At 40.4% G+C, this 23761-nt stretch overlaps 1 protein-coding gene across 4 annotated transcripts in view; it reads right to left on the reverse strand.

Moving 5' to 3' along the window:
- The window catches only part of dock10 (dedicator of cytokinesis 10), a 45478-nt gene extending 26463 nt beyond the window's left edge, over positions 1-19015 (reverse strand). For 2 of the 4 annotated variants that reach the window (XM_051957493.1, XM_051957490.1), the window contains exons 1-10: positions 18586-19014; positions 11642-11761; positions 8568-8657; positions 7736-7818; positions 3756-3828; positions 3317-3460; positions 2456-2590; positions 1846-2032; positions 861-946; positions 187-270 (exon numbers count right to left, since the gene is read on the reverse strand). In XM_051957493.1, the coding sequence (XP_051813453.1) occupies positions 187-270; positions 861-946; positions 1846-2032; positions 2456-2590; positions 3317-3460; positions 3756-3828; positions 7736-7818; positions 8568-8657; positions 11642-11761; positions 18586-18747 (1164 nt within the window). In that variant the 5' untranslated portion in view covers positions 18748-19014. Of the gene's footprint in view, positions 1-186; positions 271-860; positions 947-1845; positions 2033-2455; positions 2591-3316; positions 3461-3755; positions 3829-7735; positions 7819-8567; positions 8658-11641; positions 11762-18585 lie in introns of all 4 variants that reach the window. The other 2 variants (XM_051957492.1, XM_022196117.2) reach the window with 2 other exon arrangements.
- Between the last annotated feature and the right edge of the window lie 4746 nt (positions 19016-23761).

Consider the following 23761-nt stretch of genomic DNA (forward strand, 5'->3'; position numbering starts at 1 on the left):
ACTTGTTTTACTTTGTCTTTATTTCAAGATTTAGTTAAGTGCAGCATGAACTGAACACTGAGGCCATAAAATATTGTAATAGATAGTCAAATTTTGTGGCTACAATCTAAAAATATAATGTCAAAATCTACATCATTACTTATACATATATACTCTGAGCCGTGTAGTGAAACCCTTTATACTTACAGGAGTGTCGGGATCGAGCGAGAACAGATTCAACCGCTCTTCTCTTCTGGCAGAGCGAATTCCCTCATCTGTCTCCGAGATATACTATGACAGGACAGACGGAAGGGAAAAAAGAGGGAAAATGTCAGAGAACACCTCGGTGCAAAAATATTAAGCAGCTTAACGTCAATTATGATATCGGCTAACACGGCGAGGCTTTTCACTGAAAACTCGCATTTACATGCATTAAACAGAGGCTTGCGTGTTCAGATTTCCATGTTTCTTGCACGTTCTAATGATTTAGAATTAAAGGCAGCCTGTGTACATTTCTTGTAAACAAAGACGATTACATTTCCATTCAGCATTTCTCAATAAAAAGCTCGAAAAAACATGACAAAAGAATTTCCATCCTCATACAATATTTACAAAGCTGACCTTTTGGGTATGTTTGTATATTTTCTGTATTTATACTGGTGATCATATTAAGGGAATGTTTATGCCCAAAAATGCTAAGTCTCTTCTGACAAAGCAACATAAAACACAAATGACTGTAGATCTACCATGAAGGCACTGCTTCATATCATCATTAGGGGTCAAAAACACTACTCACATGCATCTTGTGAATGTGCGTAATAGTAAATATGCTAATGTTAAGCGTAGAGTCATAGTGTTGGATGAAAAACAGTGTATTCAACCTTTGCTAGCTCTGGATTGATGCCATTCTCTGTAGTTTCTTCATTGTCCTGCAAACAGCAGTCACTCAGTGACAGGTCAAACACATCTGGAGGGGGAAAAAAACACAATCAGGACTCTTGAGAGTGACTTCTATTCGTGAGCAATGGCTGCCATCCTTGGGTGGATGGGAAAGTTTATCTAAGCAGTCCATTTTATGTCAAAGGCCATATAACATTTTCTAAAACGGGTTCAGCTGTGCAGGAATACACACCAGCCAGAATCGGCAGACATATATCCATCTCAGAATAAAATATGAGTCCATTTGTGGTATTCATGGATAATAAGGCAGGCAAGGCTTCTGCAGAAATATACCTTTCATGTTGCCTGGAGCAATTCTTCACAAAGGCCACGCTGAACAGAATGGCTCATTAATGGTAGGTCGCCACACACCCGCAGCCTGATTTAGAGGCGTGCTAACCGACCGCAGAGCCGTGGCGGCAGAGACTATTACATCATTCCTTCACTTTTCGCTGGGCCAGTTTTTCAGTGCTTTATCGGTGTGCTATGTTATGATACAGGCGGTGGACCTATGCCCAACTTCTCACACAAGGTTCATTAATACCTACATTTAATGCATTAAACCAAGGTGGAGTCACTGTCAGGTCTCGTTTCCTGTGAATGACGTTATGGACTGAGCCACAACCCTACAGAAACTCCCCATTAAGCTCATGGCAAGATGACAGATATTATTTAGGCGGCCAGACGGAGAGAAGCAAGGTTAAAATTTTTGCTGAAAATCATTCCTCTGTTTAACGGCATCATGATTTATCCATAGGTTGGAATTATGCAAAAAAATTCCTCCTTGTCTCTATTTAAATACCCCTTTCTCCTCTAAATTACCATCTGTGCTTCCATCCTCTTTGCTGCTCTTTTTCAGCTCCCTCTCTACATCCACTGTGTACGACCTCTGTGTATTACTGAGTACAAAAACAGAACCGATCTCACCCTGCCGATGTTCGGTGAGGTCCAGGCTCTTGCGGTCTGGAGCAGGCCCGTCATGAGGACTGATCTGTAAGATGCGAGTCAACGTGCTAATCCACTCCTCCATGTCCTGTTCGCTCTCCGCGGCCAGCACGAAGTATGTAACCTCGTTCATCTTCAGCTCGAAGGCATGTTTCCTCAGGCGGTTGTTCTTTACGGGATAAATGGAAGGAAGGATAATGGGATAACACAGCCAGAGTGTGTTTCAGTTCTTGGAAAATGGTTTTGCTATTCACACATGCAGTTTTTGAAGGTGGGCCATTTGTGACCACATTTTCCAGTTGTGAAACTACAACGCACACAGAGTCTATTCACAAGAGATCATGCAACTGAGTGCTCTGACACAGAATTTTGCAAATGACAGCTTAGATTAGAGCTCTGCAGAGCAATAGGTTTAAGTGTGCAGATGTTTCAAAATCTATATTCTTGATGCCTTTTCATGTTTGCATATACACATGCAATAGTGTGCAGCAGTTTTAAGGAAGGGAGTCTGTAAAAATAGTGCACAGCATGCATATCCTCTATATTTGGTATTGCAATGGTTTCTTAGTTAAACAAACACTTTAAAACTCACCTGTACCACACCCGTGCATGAGTCAAGGAAGATGCAGCCTTTGGGTTCCTTAGAGATCTTTTCATCTTTGTAGAAGTTCATGATGTAGGAGTTGTCTGTCAGCTGGGTGAGCTGGAAATACCTCCTCTTGAACGACTGCACAGACAGAAATGTGGTTTAAGGACAAAGTCATAATCATCCATCCATCCATTCTCTATACACCGCTTTATCCTCATTAGGGTCACGGCAGGTGCTGGAGTCTATCTCAGCTGACTCGGGCGAAGGCAGGGGACACCCTGGACAGGTCGCCAGTCTGTCGCAGGGCTACATATACAGACACACAATCACACTCACATTCACACCTACAGGCAATTTAGAGTGATCAATTAACCTCTGCATATTTTTGGACTGTGGGAGGAAGCCGGAGTATCCGGAGAAAACCCACGCATGCACAGGGAGAACATGTAAAATCCATGCAGAAAGATCCAGGGAAAGCCGGGACGCAAACCAGGGATCTTCTTGCTGTAAGGCGAACATGCTAACCACTACGCCATTGTACAGCCCAAGTCATAATCAATTAATTATTTTTTGTCTACATGGATAAAATAAAACAATTACTTCACAAATACTTTGACTTTATTGTAAATTTTAGAAAGAACTTTGGATTGCAATCAACAATGTACATAGTTGTATGTTGCATCAGTGTGCAGTTTGGGTAAAAATATCTCATGAATTGTACTCCAAACTCAAGTTCAAGCAGAGTTTGACAGGTCTGTTAAAATTCATGTAAAAACAGCACAAGACCAAAGAATTAGAGAGAAAAAGCAAAACAGAAAAAGTATGTGTGGGTGCAAAAAGGGAGAGAATCAGACACTTCCTCACCCGAACAGTGATGCTATTGTTGACGGTGCTGTTGAAGTTCCCTTTGTACAGCCAGCCTGATCGAAACACACCGATCCCTCCCCCTCCTCCGCCACCACCACCTCCACCCCCTCCCCCTTTGGATGAGGACAAAGAGGTGGTATCCTGTAAAACAAATATGGATACATTAAGTTTCCATTTGTCGCTCTACACAGAAACAGATGATCAATACAGAGAAGAAGACTTTCAGACTCAGTCTATCTGAGGATGGCTGTTTGTCAGTCAAATTACATTCATAAACAATGTCCCGCTGACCTGTAATGAACTGATTGATCTTGCAAAGTATATTCTAACAGCTTTAAGGCCGCCATAAACTAATTTAAACATGAGACGCAGGATGTGTAGAGTATGTAATGCATTCACTCTGAAAAGCGTTTGACAGAACATGGTCATTACTGACCTCATCTTTGTCCACATCTTCATAGTCAATCTCAAAGGAGTGGGATGGAAGCTTCTCTGCTTTGTACAGTTTCCTATAAAGGAATGGGGAAGGGACAGGAAGATGTTGAGAGAATGTGCAGCCCTGATAATGAAATATACTGATGGAAAGAGAAAATGATTTCTGGAATTCAATTAGTGCTCTCCATTTGAGTAGTGCACACTACTGTGGGTGGCTGACTCTGCTCCATCGTTCTCTGTCAGGAGTCAACAATAGGTAGTCCTTACTCGATCTTGCTCCACTGATTCCACAGGCAGACCTTTCTTTGTGTGCGAGCCATGGGATAAAATCCCTTTGTGTGTATGCTGTGAGCTGCAGACAGCGAGACTGCAGTCTGTGGAGAACAACACTGGAGCCACCCTCCGACTAAAAGTCACACAGTCGTAAAAGCCGCCCGACAAAATCCCTTGTTGGACTATGCTTAGAAAAATTTTTGGTGATTGTGGGCTGGCCACTGACACAGGAATGCTAATACTGGCCTGCACAAATGAAGATCGCTCCACTCAAATCACAGCAGTGACAACACTGTACTGTGGCTTCCAGAGTGTAAATCTTTGTGCATACAGTGACTGATTGGTTGGCTTGTTAGCTCAGTAAACAGGCGATACGATAGATGTGTTTCCCACATTTGAAATGACAGGACAACTGAACTTGATGACATTATATTTTGGCAGTATTGTGCTTTAGTTTGTGTTTAAATGGTGTCTTATTCTATAGTTCATCGTGGATGTCATTTCAGAGGTCATGTGAACTGACTAAAAGAATACAGTGGCAACCCAGGGGAGGCAAGAGGGACATTCCTGTGGTTGAGAGCAGTCACTGCAGGGCTGCTCCGGGTCAGTCTCACTGGGACTGACAAAACTCCAGCTGACTGACAGGCAGCCTGATTTAAATTAAAGAGTGACTGATTGAATCAAGGGCGTAGTCCAGAGCCAAGCATTGAGGGACCCATGTTTATTTGAACTGCTAAAAAGTTCCTTAACTCCAATCCTTTAACATAATTACAACACTGAAATGTAATTTTCTCCATAATGATGGCTTATTTTATAATGTAAATGTCCTGACAGCACTGATGGAGTTCAGGATTCATCAAGAGAAGCTTTTTTTTAACAAATAATTTCACCATATAAATCTGAAATCTGAGCAGAACCGCTGACCCGTTGGATGCATAGAGAAAAAACGATTTTCTTATTAAATCCTGTGTTAATAAAGTTACTGCTGCTGTATCATGTGTATATGTGCATATATCACCCTCAATTAAAAGAAGCATTCATCATTTCAGCCGCTGTGAGAGGCTGCAGGTATTTATCAAAGTCAAAGGAAAGAAACTGTGTACAGCCAACAGGACATCGGTAAGTCTACCAATGCTTCTGCTAACTCATACTCAGTGAAACCTGAATGAAACATTATTGTTTCAGACGTTAATCTATGATGTCTCACATTTGTCTGAGTCACACTGTCAGCTGTATTCTGACCGGCATATCAATATGTAATAGATACTCGTGGGTGGTGTAGCACTATCTGGACACAAGCCTGGGCTTTATCTACCCCAGCTGGGTTGCCTGGGTGACGGGGTGTGATTCTGAAAGACTTAAAACAACCGATAACCCAGGAAACATCACTGATGATGTATCCAGGTGCATCTAGATGATGATTTTATGTTAAAAGAAGTGTAATAAATAGGCAATGATACACAGGAGAAGTAAAGGAATGAAAAGACATGAAAGTTGATTTGTGAAGTTACAGCACTTGCACAGCTGGGTGTGCGCACCTCTTCTGACTAAAGACTCAAAAAGTGATGCATCTGAACTTTACAGTTTTCTTAATTATGAGGTAATCTCTGTGTTGAAATGTCAAGAAAAACCTAAAACATTGGAAACTGCTCATCTCATTGTAAAGAAAAACTTTACTGCCTGCAATAAATCCATTCCCTTTATGCGTCTTAAGTTAAGTTCCATTCTGTTACAGTGAAAGAAAAGTTTTGGGGATCAGAAATATGCGCAGCTCTGCTCTTAATATTCACAACAAGGACCAACAGGACAGGACTTGGGCACAACAAAGTGTGTGATTTCAAGGAACTGTCACAAACTTTAGTTTTTCTTCACAAATGGAAATACATTTAAAATGCTCAGGAAATAACAGACAAATCCTTCATCACTGTAAAAGGAGAACATATTTAACATATTTTCTACTGTATATTGAAGGGGCACATTGGTATTTACCATAGGCTGAGTACAGAATGCCTGGTTATGCCTTACAGCTGCTTGGATGTCTGACTGAGGACTAACATTCAAAAGAAAAACAGTTGGAGAGGGCACTGAAAGTGAACATTTCTTAAGAGTGGAATGCTCTCCAACTCCTGCTTCTCCTTCACTCAACACCGGCCACCATCTTGCTCTTGTTAATGACCTCTCACCTAAGTGTAATAAATTGCGGTTAACCTTGATGTTAGCAGCTACTCACGGGTCTGAGTGCTCATGAGCTAAAAACACAGCACATCATTAGTCAAATCAGGAGGTCAAACAAATCTGAATTCATCTACCTTTTTGGAATTTCTGTAGTATATAACTACACAATATAAAGTAATGTACAGAATATTTAAGCTATGCATTCATAAAACCTAGCTTTATGGGAGTTTAATAGGAGCTCACAAAGAGCACATTTAAGGCATACAAGAACCTACAGAGCTAAGTTTTGATATCAGTATCAGAGTTTTATCAAATGCTAAACAGCAACAAAATATACCCATTTTTCTTCATTGCTTTGTTGACATCGCAGAGAAAAACAGCTGGCCGCACAGCAACTGACTGAGATGTGAATGAGTGTGGAGACCAGGATCTTCTCCCTCTTCTCACTTTCCCTCTGGGAAATCATTTTACATGCAAATATCACCAAATTCAAAGCACAGCACACACGTTAAACTCATATGGATGGTGAGTTTGTCTAGTAATGTTATGGTTATAAAATCAGTAATGTTGAGGAGAATATTGAAAATGGCTCTGAAGTGACTGCTGGTTAAGATGTAGTCTTAGTGGTTTGGATTTCAGTCACTATTTCATATTAACAATAGAAACAGAAAAATATGTGAATGAGAACAACTTTGTTGGAAATTTTGCTGTATTAAAATACAGTATATGCGAGCACAGAGAGCAGGAGAGAAGCAAACAGGTGTAAACAATGGCCAAGCTTAGGTCATACTGAAACACGACAGGGGGAAGAACACAGTAACACACCCAGTTCTTGTTGTTTGGTTTCAGATCTGTGCTATTGTGTGTCTGTCTTTGAACAGCCCTCAGATTTGCCATTTCCACATAGCTCTGACCTGCATACAATCATACTTAATGCTAACATTAGCCACACAACATGCTAACACAAAGTATTTCCTCTTGCTGTGGTGACATTGGCATCAAAAATAAAAGTAATCCACTGGGTTCAGGCAGCCTGTGAGACAGCTGCTCATTCAGAATGACTCACCTGGGAGCAGTTCAGTAAAATTCTTACTTGCTTGTAAAACTGGGAGGCTTTCTAGTTTTGGGAAGTCTAGAGGAATGTCGTCATGTCGTCACAGCTTTTACATTACACCTCCAAGTTCATAACAACCACAAAAAACACAATAAAAACGGCTTTTTCCCATATAGGACATAAATATATAAATATAAATATAACACTACTGCGTAGTTGTTATTATGTGCAATATTTATTATCTTGTTCTTGCACTTTCGTGACTTTCGCACTCCTCTGTTTTTTGTTCCTAAGAGCCCTGTAACAGTAAATTTCTCCTTTGTGAGATCAATAAAGTCTATCTTATCTTATCTTATCTTATCTTAAATGTTGTCAAAACACAGAAGGCTTTTCAAAAACGTGGTCCAAATTTGCACAGACTCAGTACAGTACAGAATTCAATATAAATTTTCCGGTCAGTATTGTTAAGAGTATAATACCTGGGCAGCAGGCGGTAATCTCCAGCGTAGTCATCATACTTGAAGTGCACCACATTTAGATCCGAGTTGTAATACTTGCAGGCCTGGAGGAACGGATGAAGATTAACTTTAAATATTAACTTTCCAAAATGATTGCCTCCCTGGACTCAGAGCAGCTGAAATATCTACAGACAGTGAAGAAAGCTGCAGCCAGTGTACCGTAAAGGGCCTAGTTACTGAGATTATTTAAATTATAAAAGGAACTGAATTAAGATTTTGTCCCAGGGGGAATCTGCAAATAAAGATATCTTTACATCTCCAGAGAATGACATGTACTGGTTGAAATAGAACTCTCATAAGGCGTGTACAGAACACTGAGTCAGAGACACTGCAGGAGAGTTTCACATCCTGTCTGTCTGTTGAGTGGCATGCCACTATTCGCTTTATTCCATTTGTTGAGACGATTTGTTAACAACGTCACAAATTACAAACAGAGCAAACATGTTATCTGATATCAGCGTCAGACAGGGCAGCACTCACACACATGCAAAGGGAGTCAGACACACATGCTAGCCTCCAGTGAGCCGTGACAGTGCTGTCTGGGGAGTTTCCGTCTCCTCGGATATTACTTCTCCACTGAGCCCTCGAGATTACTGCTGGTCAATCTGAAATAAGCTCTGATACGTGTACACGTCTGGTTTGTTTTAGAGGCTCGGTGAAGACGTTCCACCAGTAACAGGGTGGCCTATATTTGGAACATTCTGACAGAGCTAACCACCAACTGAAAACGTTTTCACCTAAAACCACAGTGGCTTCAGTTAAGTCTTGAGGAAACATGTTGTCAAACACGCACCTGTCTGACCAGCAGACATTCAGCCTGAAGTTCTGCCCCCTCAGGAACAGTTGACTTGAGAGTTCGTCTCTCCTGAGGCACCGTGGATACCTAGAGGAACAGAAGAGGGCTTCTGGTTACAATGACAAGAAATAGAAAAGTATTACAGCAGAGATAGGCCACCCTAAAAGAAATAAAAAAACACTTTTACAAACATCATTTACAATTACGACATGTAATAAAATATTATTCTTGCAGGGAAAAGAAAAATGTGAGAATTGTGGCTATTGTTTACGTTGCCATCTACTAAAGAAATGAATCAGGTTCTGGAAGGCTCACCATCTCTCTACGTTCAACATAATTTCCTGGATGGAAACACTGATTATTATTAATACACTGATTATTATTAATACTGAAATCATCCATCCATCATTTGATTTTCTGTCTGAGCCAATTACTCTGTTCATGGAAAAATCATGTCTACTGCAAATAAAATTAAAAAACAAGAGTAAACAAAGAAACAAACACAATATGCTATGCTTTGGTGAGTATTAAAACAATATGAGTCTCAAAATCTTACAGTCCAATAACATGAATCTGCCTCAAGGGGCTTTAAAATCTGTACAGCAGCACACAATGACTCCATTCCTGAGACTCTCAATTCATAAAAGAAACAAACTCAAGTTTAATTTTAATCGAAAGGAGCAACAGAAGTGGATCCCTGTGCAAAGACACACATGCAAACCGAACGCTTGGCAAGTTAGACAGCTTTCTCCACAAAATCACCAAAACCTCGAAAGAGCAAATACCTTTTGGACGAATGGAGTATATTTCTACATTTGGTGGATCTAACAAGCTTTTAAGCTGATCTGTTGGCTCACAATGGACCCTCCTACTACACTATTCGACATCCATCTGTGTGGTAAGCTGCAGGTAATACCAGCATCAGAACCCGTCATTGTGAGCATATTAACATGCTGATATTAGCATTTAGCTCCAAGTACCGCTGTGCCAAAGTACAGCCTCAAAGAGCCGACAGCATGGCAGCAGACTCTTAGTCTTATTCCAGCGCCTTATAATGCTTTACTGCTCACATATTAACGTCTCCCAAGGTAAGATATGAGAGGATATGCATAAAGATATTCAGTATTTTAATGTAATATTCATTCATTCCTTCTCTCAAAATTGTTTCTGGCCAAATTTATTGATGTGAATATGAATAATTCAGGTGAAATCTCTTGACATACATTCCCTTTCTCAGTGCTTATTGGACTTACAACTCAGAACCTCACCGATGAATCATGCAGCCTTAATCATAAAAAAGTACATTTTACCATGCATGAAACAGAAAATCAACATTTAATCTTTTAGATGGACGTCCACATTCACAAAGAAATACAGAAATATCTCTTCATGTGACTGCAGAAGGGGAATGAAAACAAGTCAGTGTTCAAGAGATCTTTGTACAGATTCAGACTTTGATTTACACCTTATTCAATCAGTTAGCCACAGAGCTGAGTTCACTATCCAGCTGGCAAAGAAGTACATCTAGTAAATGCCTTTTGTGCATTAGCAATACTCTGCCAACCCCCTCTCACTTACAAGTTTGGAAATTGACTGTAGGCTGCAGAGAAAAAGAAAATCAGAGGAGATTTTTCTGTAGCCAGACAGAGCTGGGAACCAGCAGAGTCATGCAATAAAGCTCCAGCTCTGGGGTCCACAAGCAAATGAATCCCTTTACCACAAGCAGCCAATTAGGTCCATTTTAATGTGCAGTGGATCTGTGTCTACAGCAACGCACTAGCACAGTAATGAAGGTACTAATGAACAAAGAGCTAAAGGGAGCCAGAGAGAATAAATTATTGACTGTAATGAAAAGACAGTAATGCTCAACATGCATGATTAGTGTGAATAAATGTGCCATGCTGGGGTAAAAGGTGCCACATATCGAATTTTAAACATCGACACATCATTGTCAAATTAACAGCTGACATTCTGGCATCATTACTGTAAACAAATTTTAAAAATAGCGCAAAAGCTCGGTCGCGTCTAGGGATTTGTAATCGTCATTTCATTCTTTTAAATTCTTGCCAGTTCAATTTGTAACTGACACAGGAGAACAGCTTCAGCGTGTTGTTGCTCTATGTCTAGACATTGTGGACGGATGCGTGAGCACGTCTTGATCGATTCAATTCCAGGAGGTTAGCTGCCCTTTTAAAAAGAGGTTCTCTTTCTGCAGTGGTCTTATTCCTGACACATAAGGTCAGAGGGGACTCCCTGCATTTACTGCAGGGAAATGTCACGCAAAGGTCACGTTAGCTGAAACCGAAAGTATAGTTTGGGGAAACATCAATTAGCCAACTGACAGCTAAGGAAACATGCAGACATTTATCAAGTGTAAGAGTAAATATTAGCTACAACTATCTGGTACAGCTATTTTTCGGTGTTACATATCACTGTAAATTGAACGTCTTTGGGTTTTTTTATTGTTGATCAAACAAAATGAGATATTTTAAGACATTATATTTACAAACTATGAACCTGTGATGTATGTTTTCCTCCATTCTGTTGTCTTCTCATTTTTCATCTCTATATCATCTAATAAAGACCTAAAAGCGGAAAATACATGATCAGGTTCTGGTTGCAAGATGAAAAGCTAAAGGAACTGATATTGGTAGAAGCTTTCTGTGAGGATTTAGAAAAGAAGCCTCCTTATCTGCGTGTGTGTGTGTCTGTGTGTAACAAAACCATAGGAAAAACATTACTCTAGACCAGGGGTGTCAAACTCCGTTCCTGGAGGGCCACTATCCTGCATGTTTTAGATGTTTCCCTCTTCCAACACACCTGATTCAAATGATCAGGCTCGTTATCAGGCTTCTGCTGAGCTTGATGATAAGCTGATCATTTGAATCAGGTGTGTTGGAAAAGGGAAACATCTAAAACATGCAGGATAGTGGCCCTCCAGGAACGGAGTTTGACACCCCTGCTCTAGACAGATAAAACCAGGATTCAAATTTGAGCCAAGAACCTTTCTTGTTCCGACTGCATTAATCACTGAAGCATCACGCCACCAGACAAAAGAAAGACAGACTTACCGAGAAATCATTGTCAGGGAACAGGAGCAGGTCTCGCAGAGGGTCCTCCTTCAGATCATCCCCCAGTTCAGAGATGACAGCCTCGTAGTCAAGAGGGTCGATCAGCTTAGGCTTCTCTTGCTGCAAATGAGAACAAATATTTGGTCAGTATTTGCTTAAAGTGAGTATATCATATCATATCATATCATACCACCCCACACATCAACTATCATAAAGTGTCAATGTCTTAAACCTGGCTTGGTCAACTTCATATAAAACATGAATTGATATTTTATATGTTCTGACTGGGAAATTTTGGCAACTTTGGATTATTTGTTACATAAAGTGGTATGTAAACAGTTTTTACTTGTCAAATTAAACATTTTTACAATCCTGAAAATAGACTATCATAAATCCAATGTTCTGTAATTTAAGCATCATATTAGCATCAATATATAACCTCTTAACATCCAACGCAAATCTGTATTTCAAGCTATTTATTATTTCATATCGATACTCCCACAGGGGAAAAGAGACAAAGATGCAGCGTAGCGTCATGTTCAGTGACGAACCAACAGCAGTCTTACTGACTGAATGGAGAATCCTACAAAAATATAAGACTTGAAGATAGAAATACCCACAGTAAATTCACCGTAACCAGCACATAATCATGCCCATTCTGGAAAATGAAATACAGTCATGAGCATGGCATTTCCTGTGTTTTACCATGACATCATTAGGGCCTAAATATGATATAGAGGAAGTAGCACTACAGCTGAAGTGAGGTGTGGACGCACCCCACTGAGCGATACATATCTATGAGTTTGACCTTTAAATCAACTGAGACAGTTTAATGCTCAGCATAAGACAGGTTAATTTATCTGGGCACTAAGAAACTGTGCTAAACTAAATGAAACTTCATTTTTATAGCAACAAGATTGAAATTACTGACATTTCTAATATTCCATATGTGAAAGCCTGTTTTCACACAGTTTCTTAAATACCGTTTTAAATGCATGTAATATAAAACACCAAACCAGAACTAGTAAAATGAAAACATACATGGGACAAAGCAATTAATCACAGTCTAACTTTCTCTTTTCTCAAAGACATTTGAGACTACAAAAGGATTATGTAACCCGTCAGTGAGTCACACAAGCGCAATATTTTACACGTTTTACAATTTACTTCTGTCATAACAGCAACAGAGCAGCAACAACAGCAAAGTGAGAGCTGCAGCAAACTGTGGTCAGGAAGGCGGAAGAAGTAATGATCTCTGGGTTGGCTCACACGCATCATGCAGACCGGAGCTTTTACCCACCACAGCTACCTTAACTGTCAGAACAGGCCTCTTGGCTCCAGACCAAAAGGAGACGAAGACAAGAACGTAACTCCGCTAAAAGTGACAACCATCTGCCTCAGTTCTGCTTCTACCACCCAGATCATGTACTTTACATACTGTACAGTACTACAAATAAGGATTTACCTACTAATCGTCTCGAGCTGTAGTTTCCATTTTTTTTGCTCCTTATTTCTGTTCAAACAAGAAGGGCTGTATTACATTGCATTTAAACAATACGTCTATGAATTCATTAACTGTCAACTCCTAGAATTACTCATTGACTCATTAAACTTCTCAACTTTAAGGATTTGCTGTTTTACCTTGTTTTCTGTAAGTATAAATGAAACATCTATTCAAGATTCTTATTAGCTAGATAAACAAGCATTCTGAAGGCGTCTACTTGGACTGTGAACAATCAAGATGGCAATTGTTTCTAATTCTATGACATTTAACAGACAAACAACTTATGAATGAATTTGAAAAAATCATCAATCCCCTAACTGACAGTCGAAATAATCATCAGTTGGGAAACACCCAAGAGAGCATAAATGACATGAAGCTAGTTTAGAGAGAAGCAACATGCAGGCAGGAGGATGAAACCTGGGGTTTCCATCTGTAAATTGTGACTCTACTATGACCCATGTGACATCAGCGTAAATATTTCAGGGGTAAGTGTGGCTTTCCCCTCACGAGATGCCGTCTATTAGATACTGTAACGCAACATGAGCTCTGCCAGGTGTTCGGCAACAATACATATACACACTGAATTCTCATATATTCTCTTCCACCTGGTTCTCGCTGAACTAATAAATCTTCCACGAGAAGAAGAAATGAAGCACCTAATAATCATCATAAACACTCTGTAAAGTATAAAGACCACAGACAGAAGCGAGGTCTATGATCATTACATTTGATTAAATCACTCTTATGATATTGATTGATGCCAAATGTAAGCTACTAATAGTAAATCACAGACAGGTGATATTCATGCTCACTAATATTTGTAACATCTACCATAGACAAAAAGAAACCAACAAATACATACAATGCTCAGGCGGTTGAAATCCGATCGCACTCGTTTGCTCTTTATTTTCCTCCTGAAGGTGATTTTGCTCCTGAAGCTCATTGCCAGCGTAACAGGTTCCAGTATTACTCAAAAAAAAAACTAAAAAACTAAACTCAAAGTAAACTATACAAATCGCACATTGCGGGCATGTGCTCTTTCAGAAGCAGAACTAACACTAAGGAGGTTTATGAGTTTGTGTCAGCACACGTGGATGCAGAGGAAGTTGATGTTTGGTGTCCAACACACACACACACAAACACACACACACACACATACACACACAACCACATGCGCACAGTGTAACAGTAAGAAATTCCCCGTTGAGCAAAAAAAATCCACCAGCCAGGTTCTCTAGATTTTACACATCACAGTCAAACTTTAAATATCATAGAAGACAACTCACAAGGTCGCAACTTTTAGAAAATCCTTCTTTTGAACCTCCATGTTATTAAATATAACAACAGACAGGATTAGGGAATCACCGTTTGACAGTAAAACACCGTCATGCATTCAAACACAATCTGAGTCAGACTCTCAGCATTTTATCATCTTCCATCCAACGTGAGGCCACACATGCACAGAAACATACAAACAGATATGAACAGGCACGCAAACCAACAACTTCCCATTCTGAAGCCATCTGTGTCCTTGCGCGAGACTCTCTGCAAGCCAATGTACAGCACGCATAAAACATGGATGTAAATATTAACAAAAAATACAAATAAAAACATAGAGTATTCACTGGTACAAGTTTAAAATAAAATAGAGATAATACATAAATATACAAAACTATTATGCTTGCCTGCACACACAGACAGTCACTTCCCCACAATAAACCTCATAGCAGAACAGAGATCTGAACAAGAGGAAACAAGTTTTGATGATACAACAACTTATATACCTTGTTAACCCATCACTTTATTTCTGGATGAAAGGAGGTAGCTAAGGCAGTCCTAGGAGAGGAACACTAGCTGGGTGTGTAGTACATCAGGTCACATTCATCATATTCTCTCAAGCGACCCTTTTAATTACTTTGTGATGCAGGGCAATGACAAGAATGTTGGCCTCCAGTTAAATGTGTAAATGTAATTTTATCGTAGAGGCAGGTATAATCTGCATGGAAAGACAAAATATGTTATTTTGTCATTTGTATAATCTTTCTCTTTAGAATACACGGGATAAGTTAAACATAGAAGTGTAGAAATGGTAATGCTTTTTTAAATTTGGCTTTCGTCCAAAGGGGAAACCCAAAAGCAGTGGCAGTTGATTTGGTCAAACGATGTAGAGAGCCAGTCTGCTCTGAGGTTGAAGTGGTGTGACACTTTTGCATGTGATGGAAACAGCTCCATACAGATGTGTGAAATGCAAAAAGCTGTTGTACGCCAAGATTTGTTATGCCTTTTACTTTTACCCTGCATCTTGTCATTTAATGTTGCATCCAATTCTATGATGTGATTTTATGATTTGGTGAATGAAACAACAGAATAATCCTGAAAGTCCACCGGTACTGGACATTTCCAAGACCACTGTATGTTTTACTGATGTAACAACTGTTCATATGTCTTTGATGTTTTGTGTACGAAGTAGTGAATCATAATTACGCTCCCACCAATGCACTCCTTCAAGTCTATTTAATGTCTGTGGCAATAAACAGCAGCCTCTTCTTTCACTCTCCTCTTCCCTCCATCCTTCTTCTCCTCTACACCAGCTGGGTCCATCCTCTTCCTCCTCTCCTCTACAGCTTCCTCATCTCATCAAACATCCTCAGCACCCTTTATTACTTTTTCCTTTGATTCGCTCTCTCTCTCTCTCTCTCTCTCTCTCTCTCTTTTCCTCGCTCCCTTGTTCTCACCCTATTAAACATTCCTATTAACATCTCTCTTTCAGTCCCCCGCTCCCTCTGTTCTTTCCCTCTCCCTTCCTCCCTCTTAGCAGGGGTGAGGTAGAGTGGGTGTTGATGTTGGTAAACTGCAGCTGTATGGACGGACCAAAGGGAGCACTAGACTGGTGTCTCGCAGGACGGCTTTCCTCCAGCATAACTGTGAAAAATGGAGTGAGACGAGGGGGAGGGAATAAATAAAAGGAAATTTATTTAGATAGATAAGCAGCCAGTGAAGACAGAGACGAATCGTAGGTTTCACCCCTTTGCACAAGCTGCTCTGTGTCATTCTCAAGCACCGATTTAAGGGGCTTATCATTCAGTTAAGGGGAAGATGTGAGGGAACCGTGACAAAAACAGGGAGAGGGGGGAATGAGGAAGAGGAAAAATAGTGTATGAGATTGACAGGGAGTAAGAGAGGGGACGGAGACAGCTGCTGAGACAGCAGAGAGGAGCAGAACCCAGACAGAAGCCATCTGCTTTACATCATTAGAGCAATACAGGGTCTGGTAAGAGACACACTGGGACTAATGGGGACCCATGCTTCTCAGATAAGTCACTCCTCTGATGAAAAACAGTGTTTGCTGCTTCGTTAGGGGCAATGTGATAGATGTGTTGAGTGAACCTTTTTCTACAAGTCTTGCTTTTATCCAAACTTTTTTTTTAAAAATTTTGTGTGTTCAACAATGTGAAGAGCATTCTACAAACCATAAGCAGAGCTGGGCGCACGGGGAACTGATGAATATTTCACAAATTCACACATCTCAGCAACTAACGAAGCAGTGAAACACTAGTGAAAGCCACTCAAGAAGACTAGAGAGCTCAATATCAAAAAGGACAGACAGAGTGTCAAGCTTGAATGGAGAGACGGAGGGAGGTAAAGATGAGCTGGGGTGACATAGGTTCTTGTAGATGTTTTATGATCGGAAATAAGGTTTTCCCAAAATTTTAAGAAATGGCTTTAGTCATATGGAATACTGTGTTTGGGTAGAATTTATGTATAGATGCAGCTTTAAGCTCAGTACAAAACAGACTCTCAGTACAATGCAGACACATATGTGGCATATTATTTTTTAGTTTTTTACATTTACAAGAACATATGCTATTTTGGTTACTTTGGTTATTTTGTGTCATCTGCCTTCGCCCCAAGTCAGCTGGGATTGGCTCCAGCTCCCCCTGTGACCCTAATGAGGATTAAACGGTGTACAGATAATGGATGGTTATTTTGTACTACATATCCTAAATGTTTACACTATCTTAGCTGCTGCAAATTTCCCCACTGTGGGATTAATCGAGCGTTATCTTATCTTATATCTTATCTTAAGCTGTTTTCATCCATGTCTTCAAAACAGGTTCACCAAAGCTACAGCTGACCTTCTCATGGCAACAGTCTGACTCCGTATATGCAAAAGTGTCTAACGCAAATCAATGTTACAAGTTTTTTTTTGAAAACTAGCACTGACAAATTTGGCCTAGACATCTCTGTGAACCGCCACCGGTGAATCACACATTGGATCTTCGTCTTCAAGTGTGAAAATGAGCTGCAGAAACCTGCTGCAGTTTTTTTATAAGGTGACTAATTTCGGGTAGAACACATTTCCTCAACATGATTACATTTTATGATAGGCAATGATGAATCTCCTACTATGACATGGAAATTGGACATGCTATAAAGTCCAGGAAAAGGCAGAGTTAGTGCACTAGTTTCAAGCAGTACTTGGCCTAAATAGACCAGCTGATACTCTTATACTTAGTCCACGAATCTGCAGACTAACATGACTTTGCAGTGAAAACTATCATGACTCTAGTTGACTACAGAGAGCAGACAAAGGGCACCAGAAGAGACAGGGTTTATGGATGGAAAGAATGAAAGAAAGAAAGAAAGAAAGAAAGGGGTGACTGTAAAGATCCCCCCACTGCCAGAACTCTAACATTTTTTTTCCACTGGGCTTACAGAAACCAGGATTTTACTGGCCAAGACTAGAGGATACAGATATCAAACAGATGGCTGACATGCAGCGCTGGACTGAAAAAGAAAAGTCATTAAGAAGAAACACACGTGTACTTTCATGTAATTCACCCCCTGATTCCCTTATCCAGTCATTCATTCTTTCATGCATTGATTCACGCAGTAAAACAGCTCTCATGCATCCTCTTAATAGTGGTTCTGTTTAAATAGCTATTTTTATCATCTTCTCTGTGGGCCATATGCAGAGAAAGCAGATTTTTCCCACAGAAACTAGATTCCTCATGTCTGACCCCCCCATCCCCCCCTTATTCTCCTCCTTTCCATTTCCGTCTTTCTGCCTCTCAGCTGTGAGGGGAAACAACCAGGCCCCAATCACTGATCATAGATCAACCTCTGCAACAAAGACACAGCAAAGGGAGAGGTGGCACAAAAAAGAAAAGAAAGTTGAACAAGGAAACTTGAAAATATGGAGTAAATGCAGAAAGTCAGAACTGAGTTTAAACACATAGTTGCAGTTAATGCTTCCAACAATCGAAACTGAAACCCGACTTATATCTCCTAGTTACAGACAAGCCTCTTTTTCAAAAAAACATCCACTGCAAACATCAAAATCTGATGCCACTGAGCACACAGTTACTCCACATCCGCATACTGCAGCCCCCACAACCTGCACGCACATGCATTTGGCAGTTAATGGGGTGCTGGTTACCATTACAATGATGGTCAGAGGTGAGGTGGTAGCGGTGTAACCCTCTAGAGTAGGCGTGGCGGCATCCAGTGACATCTGGTCCTGTCGTGAACACATGTGACCGCAGTCGGCCCCGCCCACCGAACGCAGGAGCAGGACCACGCTGGCCGAACAACCCATCATCCACTGCTGCAGCCTGATCCCGTCCAACAGCACAGCCTTCACCTGGACTGAGGTTCTTTGTCCTTATCTGAGCTCTGCAGTCTGCCCTGATGACACAGTTCAGTTCAGCCCCTGGTCCAGCCAGTGGTGCTGGGCTCTGTCGCAGCCCAGTGCAGTAATCAGGGCTCCATCCTGCCCTCCGTGTCCCTCCTCACCTTCCCCTCCAGCTACACTTCTCGGCAAGCTTTGATCAGTTTTTTACTGAACTGCTCTGCTCCAGTCTCCAGCTCCTAATGTTGCTGTTGCTGAGATTACACACTGGCAGCCTTACATCTCTCTCTCTCTCTCGCTCTCTCTCTGTCTTTCTCGAACACACACACACACACACACATACAGACACACTAACTGCAGCTGTGCTGGTTCAGCCCAGCCCAGCTCATCCAACAAATCACAGTCTTCAATAGCTGTCAGCTGACCAGAACCAGCTGCAGGGACTCACACACATACACACCACCCTACATAATTTTTCATGATTTTCATTCTGCAGCTTTCTCCCTCCCCATTTGTCTTCCAGTTACGTGGGTCCTTTCCTGAAGCTGGCCATGTTTGTGCAATTGCGGTTTATGCACTGACGACAGGACCTAAAGCGCAGACATGCAATCCCACATTCTGGCTGATTGGGTAAAATAAACTGTTGTTTTTTGATTTTTTGTTTTTAAGAAATAGTGATTGTGGTATGTGTTTATGTATGTGCCTGTTTGCTGCAGTAAATTCTATGTAATGGTCCAGAATGGAGGTTGGCAGAGTGTGAGACTCTCGGGAGAGAGTTGTGGAGTGGTGAGAGAGGCTGTTGAACGGGAGGTGGATGGAAAGTGGGGAGTGGGTGGCTTTGCAGATGAAGCGTGCATGTGGAGTTTTAGGACTGTAACATGTGAAATTCCCCTAACTTTTGCTCAGCACATATACATCAGGACACTGACCGAAACGCATAAAATTCCATTACATCACTTGTGAATCCCTGAGCGGCCGTGACAATCACTTATACCACTCTAATTTTTCTCATGTCACCATAACATCTGGTCTTGCTTTATTCTCCATGTTTCATTTTCACTGTGTGTGGCTGCACTGAGTGAAAAAAAAAAGTGCACTCTCGCAACAAAATGGTTTTCATATGTTTTACGACAATTCGAAATTCTCCTCATTATGAAATCCCCTTTGTTTTCCCTGCCAGTTGCACTTGTTGAACCACAGGCAGAACAAAATACACATTTTGGAAAAATATAAACGTAGCAGTAGCATTGTCAGGCAAAGGTCAGGAAAAAGGAGCTTTGCAGCTTAGATTCTGGTTCACTGACAAATTCTGGTTTTGTTTTAGGAAGAAAAGATGGAGCTGAGATGGAACGAACAGATGCAACCATGTGACTGTGACAGGCAGAGGAACTTGTCAATTAAATGAACACTGCTCAAAAAATACTTCTCTAAACTATATTTTTCCTTAATGCAACAATGATTCTAAAAAAAAATACCCTAAGGCACATATTAGAGGAAGCAAAACTAACTCCAGACACTAAAATAGTATGCAAAATATTTAATTAATTGTTAGAGTGTATTAATCTATACAATGTAAAAAAGTTTGCCCTTAAATTATCCGTAATATATCATTACAACATCCAAAAAATTGCATCTTAAAACATGCCTGCACTGCTTTGGGTGCCACAACATGACATAATTAGAGCTTTACAACAACGTAAGGACTGGACAAAGAACATTAGGACAAAGGGTGAGGGTTAAGGCAATAAATATATTAAGTCAGGGTAAGGCAGGTTATGAGCTAATAAATATGTATGAAGTGATAAATATGATGCTGTCAGTGCACTTCTACAACAGCTTTGCAAGCTCATGTTTTGCTTAAAAACATCCCTGACTTGGACAAAATAATTGAAGAAACTGACTAAATTTAGCTTTAAATGGCACTATAAAGTATTTCCAATGCTCCTCATTTAGAGTTTTTCTTTAAAACAAATATTTCATTGCTCTATATGTAAAGCACCACAGGGATAAAAAGAGCTGGCTCCCCAAACTATGGGTCACAGTCAATCTATAGCACATAATAATAATGTAGCTGTATCTGCACAGTTTTCAAAGGCCATCTGACACACATAATGTATAGGCCCAGACATTTGCACACTCTTCGATCCCTGCAGCGAGTAGAAGGTAACCATGGTGATGTTGTTAGGTCGTGACTAAGGTCATTAGTGTCCATGTCAAAGTGGCAGAAAATCCCACCCACCACCCACATAAACACTCATTATTATAATGCTTTACACAGCTAAATATAAACAGCGTGACACGCACAAGCACACAGAGAGATGCACAAAAGCGAGCACATGCCGAATTGCAATTTCTCTCCCACACAGTGCACAAATATTAACGTGCCCCACTCAGTAGGAGATGACAGCGCATAAGTCCAGTGCAAAGTGGATAGAAAGAGAAACATTAACCGCACCCACCATCACCGCCCCCTGCCTCTAAATCCACGGCCTCTCACTAAAGGCTCTTCAGTGCAACATGCCTTATAGCTGCAGCTATTACACACTGAAACCACAGAGATGGGCTTTGTTTGTATGCCAGGCTTCCACAATGGTCCTGTCATGCAAATATGCCCACACAAACATGCCCTCCAGTTGCCAGCAGAGTCCTCATGTTACACAGCTATCTTGATGATGATGATGATGTAAACGAACCACCACATGTTTCCATTAAGTATAGCTATGTAAATATCCCCAACAGAGGCCGAGATAGCATAATTTTAAAAAAGCAAAGAAAATAATGACGCCAAGTTGTCATTTATGTGAACATGCCCAAATTTAAGTGTGAGTGTAAAGTTTTACAGCAATGATTAGTTGTTGTTGTTGTTTTCCCCCGCATGATTTTTAAACTGAAATGCAAACTGAGCATAAAAATAGCAAATGGAAACATGTATTTAATATCAGGAGAAGTGCTCTGTTGGCTTAAGTGTATTACAATATGTCATGTATTACGTCATCATACTAGGATGAGGTCTGATCACTAACACAAGTTGGAAAGTACCGGCTAGTTGTGACTGTGGCTTCAGGAGAAATAAGAGAAGTTTAAAGTTACTAAGAACACTGTGGGGCTTCTCAGTAGGAGAATTTTCTAAAACAAAAACAAACAAAAAAACCCCCACAATGAAGACGTTTTGACAGTTAACGGAAACTTACAGAGGATCGATTTGGTGACATTAATAAACAGGTAATAGAGAGATGACTAAAAATATATTTCTGTGAACTTGTACTTGGAATTTTAAACAATAAAGGAAGACAAACTACAACCACAAGAAGTGGTTAAAAAATTATGTTAGTCATTTACTTACTTAATAGCAAAACAACAACATAAAAATACTAGGTTAATAATAATAATAATAATAATAATAATAACTTTATTATATATAATGCTATATTTCATTATACTGAGCAGTATATTAATTTTGTAGCAAGTGAAGGCAGTTTTACATTTTCACTTTTGGTAGTTAATCATAGTAAGCTACTCATATATGATGTGCATAAAAGCTGGAGTCAGAGCTGGTAATTGTGGGTATTTTAGGTACTTTTTTAATTTTTGAAAGAAGACTTTCAATTAAACAACCCAAAACTATTACAATTAATTTAAGATATCACTAAAAAAAAAGGGACCATAAGATAAAAAGTTAGTGTATACTTGAGTGCACTTGTGTTGTTAATTCTTATAGTATGCCTGAATACATGTGTGCTTGCATATGCTTGCTTGTGCTTGTGTGTGACCGGGGTTAATTTGTGTGCAAGCCTCCGTAAAAAAAAAAAAATGACATCATTGGGGTGTATAGGGCAGTGTGCTGCCATCACTTGTGGAGGTAATGTTTTCCAGATGTAGAGCCTCAGCTTCTATAATTCCTCTGGCATGGCAGAACAATTACTGTGCTAAACAATACTAAAGACGACAGAGTAGTAGTTTTGTACACAAGATCTGCAGGAGGTTGGACGCCAGTGCGCATGCTGCGTATGAACGCAGGTTAACTATTTAGACAAAAGACAACCATAACTCATTTTACTGACTTTAGATGCCTCAGCCAACTAGGCCAAGTAGGAAACCACAGTCCATTAAAACTGCTGCACACTGCCTTGTAAGCAGTTAGCTCTGCTATAGTTAGGTTCCCCGTTGAGCTGGAGGCTGACTCATGGCAGCAGTGTTTGATGTGGTGCAGCGCTCCACTAAGTTTACTTGGGAAAACACTCTCCTGTTCCCATGGTGACCACAACAGGAAGGATGCTGTCACTCAAGGGTGTTGGGGTCTTAGCAGACTACAGTTTGGCCCCTGGCACTCACAGAGCTACAAGAAGGACACCGGGTCAAACTCTTTCTGGCTGCTCTACACCCAGCACGCACACGTGTTCCCCTCTGCAGAAATGGAGAAAGTTCACTGACTGCATCAGAAAGAAAAAGGATTGTGAACTGAGCAGTGGAAGATAAACACAGGCAGGAGGAGATTTCTGAAGACTAAAAACTTTCAGATGAAGTAAATCTATGATCACTCTCTTAAAAACTCAGCTGTAGAGAATGTAAGTAAGAATAGTTTTTATGCTTTAATCTCCAACAGTGATCAGTATGTTTCTGCAGTAGGTGTTCAGAAGACTGCTGGGAGCTCCTGCAAAGAGCTCATAGGCGAGAGTTTCAACATGTCACTGTGTATTTGTGGTTACTTTTGTTTCTAATACTGGAAACACGAGAAGCACTATAACATCACATCACAGTTAATATTGTCTAAAAGCCATTCTGATGTTCTGTTCTCGGTAAAACCTCAGCGTGCGGATGCGTTACCACAGTACACCATCTCTCTTGCAAACAGGAAGACGCACGAGATCTAAACTGAGTGTTTCTTTTTACCTGATGCATGTTGTGATGATGCTTCAGGTGGCTGTATAAATTTATAGTGTCACCCTGCTGTGTAGAAGCTCTGGAAAAATGCTATTTGGAAAGA

Source organism: Acanthochromis polyacanthus, chromosome 13 (assembly GCF_021347895.1).
Source record: "Acanthochromis polyacanthus isolate Apoly-LR-REF ecotype Palm Island chromosome 13, KAUST_Apoly_ChrSc, whole genome shotgun sequence".
Lineage (NCBI taxonomy): Eukaryota > Metazoa > Chordata > Actinopteri > Pomacentridae > Acanthochromis > Acanthochromis polyacanthus.